Source organism: Zingiber officinale, chromosome 11A, assembly GCF_018446385.1.
Source record: "Zingiber officinale cultivar Zhangliang chromosome 11A, Zo_v1.1, whole genome shotgun sequence".
NCBI lineage: Eukaryota > Viridiplantae > Streptophyta > Magnoliopsida > Zingiberales > Zingiberaceae > Zingiber > Zingiber officinale.
Genome location: NC_056006.1, coordinates 8,034,678 through 8,037,142, shown reverse-complemented (window position 1 = coordinate 8,037,142; position 2,465 = coordinate 8,034,678). Strand labels below are relative to the sequence as shown.

Below are 2,465 nucleotides of genomic sequence, written 5' to 3'. Positions count from 1 at the left end.
GAATTGTTTTTAAAGAAAAAAGATACACAATTTTAAAATTCTCTTTTCTCCTTATTTATCCACAATGCTCTCCATTTTTGATCGGCTTAAATCAACTTCCAACTCCATTGTTTTTTTTAATTTTATTTTATAATTGAATGGTAAACTGGCTTGAATACTTCTTCAGTACTTTTTAATTCTGAAAACAATTTTTTTTTTTTTTTAAAAAAACAGTCTTCTTGTTCATTTTGATAAACTTTTGTTCCTCTACAAAAGGGAGTTAAACACAAACCAAGAGAATTCATAGATATATATCACAATTCACAAGCACACACCTTAAACACATGCACGCAGTGCCACACAGTTACAATGAATACAAAAGCCTCAACCTTCCACCACAATCTTCTCATTTATTTTTAGCACAAATTTTGTATACAAACCAGATTTTAGAGTCTCACTGTCATTTTTTATATAAAAAGGGGGGACGACTCCTGTTCTCTGATGGACCAGAACGGTAATGACGGTGTAGGAAGTCTTTGCTAGAATCCCTTGCAAAGCCCCCTAGCATCCTGCTCTTGTTTTCCGAAGCTGAATCGCGAGAACTTAACGACTTCATCTCGCTGTAATTGCTTAGCGCTCTTGTGCGGTTCGAAGAGCTGGAGTTTAGAGAGGAGGAATCCCCCATCATGTCTTTTGCATAGAAGTAAAGTGTGCAAAACTTAGAACAAATAGAGAGATCATGAGAGGACTAGAATATATAAAAGTGAATAAGGCAGTAGTTAGTTACATGATGTCCTGCTGTAATTGCTTGGCCTTCTCGTGTCGTTTGAAGAGCTGGAGTTTCGAGAGGAGGAATCCCTCATGTGTTCTTTCTTGAATCTGTTCATGTCTCCTGAATAGAAGTCAAGTGAGCAAAAACTTAGAACAAATAGAGAGGTCATGAGAGAACTAGAATATATACAAGTGAACAAGGCATTAGTTACCTGATGTCCTGCTGTAATTGCTTGGCGTTCTCGTGTCGTTTGAAGAGCTGGAGTTTCGAGAGGAGGAATCCCTCATGTGTTCTTTCTTCAATCTGTTCATGTCTCCTGAATAGAATTCAAGTGAGCAAAAACTTAGAACAAATAGAGAGGTCATGAGAGAACTAGAATATATAGAAGTGAATAAGGCATTAGTTACCCAATAGGAGGAATCCCTCATGTGTTTTTTTTTAAAAAATTGTTTGAAGGTGTCAAATCTGACCTTGTTGTAAATAGTTCAATAAAATCTCCATGACCGTGGTTAAGTCTTAATTCTTAAGACATTATGGAGGGGTGTAACATTGGTTTTAAAAAATTATAATTTTTTTTTGAAAGTTTGCGTTGAAAGTTATGTGATTAATTTGATATTATGAAAATTTTCTATCGATCAGCAGGATAAATTATGAATCGTTCATAATAAATAGTCTATCGACAACCTACTGTTTTTAATTTAATCATTTATTAAGAGAAATTTATTTGTTAATTAATCACAGATGAAATTCAATCATGTCTAAGTATTATCCCAGAGGCAAAACGAAAATAGGATTTGGCTATTGACTATATTTAATTAGCAACCAATAATATTAATTAATAAGAACAATATCAAAGGAGCACATCTATCATATTCCAAAAGAAGCCTCTGGAATGAATCAAGAATTTAAAAGGATACGGTTCGTTTAAGATTTCTTTTTTAATTATAAAATTGTTGAGCAGTCCATATCACATACCATAGAAAAAAAAGTATAAATTCAAAAGTCAGAATTACACCAATTAATTTGGCGATTGCCAAATGTTTTTTAATTTTTTATTGTGATTTTTTGTAATTATCAAAGGGCGAATCATCTCTACTAAAAGGCACATCAAAACTTTTGACAATTGATTTTTATTGTTTTCATGGTGAATTTTCTAATTCTAAATTTTATAATGAGAATTTCGCTGAGGTCGGAGGATGAAAAGAACTCTTTGTCTGATTATGAGCTAATCAAATTTTATCGAATAAATTCATAACCCATCCTCGAGTGCTTGTCCCTCGGATGGTAGGCGATATGATGGATTTTCATACAACAAATATTTGAATCTTACGCACGGTACCTCATAATATCGTGGTGCTTAAACCACTCCTAATATTGATGGTCCGTTATAATTTATTTATATATATTTTTAAAATTTTTCTTGATGATCAATAAGATTTTTTATAAAGATAAATTTATCATTTTTAAAATTAATCGATAGGAAAAGTTGAATATTTGAATTAATCCTTTTGTGTTTTTAGATTTATTTTATTAGTCGATGAAATTTTTTTGTAAGATTAGATTGAGCATCTATATCTGAATTATAGAAAAAAACCACTAATAAACAAAGTTAAGGAGCAACGGACACTATCAAAGCATCTCCACTGATAAGAGCTCTCGAAGAGCTCCACCAATGACACATTAATATCAAATCAAAAGTAAAAAAAAAAATCAC

At 32.0% G+C, this 2,465-nt stretch overlaps 1 protein-coding gene across 1 annotated transcript; it reads right to left on the bottom strand.

Moving 5' to 3' along the window:
- Positions 1 to 270: 270 nt before the first annotated feature.
- Positions 271 to 1,099, bottom strand: LOC122032808. The gene is made up of 3 exons (XM_042592121.1): positions 963 to 1,099; positions 767 to 871; positions 271 to 669 (listed from the first exon to the last, which is right to left on the bottom strand). The coding sequence occupies exons 1-3, from the start codon at positions 1,060 to 1,062 to the stop codon at positions 440 to 442; spliced, it is 435 nt and encodes a 144-aa protein (XP_042448055.1). The 5' UTR covers positions 1,063 to 1,099; the 3' UTR covers positions 271 to 439.
- Positions 1,100 to 2,465: the final 1,366 nt, after the last annotated feature.

What these genes read in the sequence shown, in the direction of transcription:
- LOC122032808 (XM_042592121.1), bottom strand. Translation starts at nt 1,062, where the DNA reads ATGAACAGATTGAAGAAAGAACACATGAGGGATTCCTCCTCTCGAAAC. An exon ending in CAATTACAGCAGGACATCAG is followed by an intron (nt 872 to 962) that starts GTAACTAATGCC and finishes ACTTCTATTCAG; the next exon opens with GAGACATGAACAGATTCAAG. An exon ending in CAATTACAGCAGGACATCAT is followed by an intron (nt 670 to 766) that starts GTAACTAACTAC and finishes TCTATGCAAAAG; the next exon opens with ACATGATGGGGGATTCCTCC.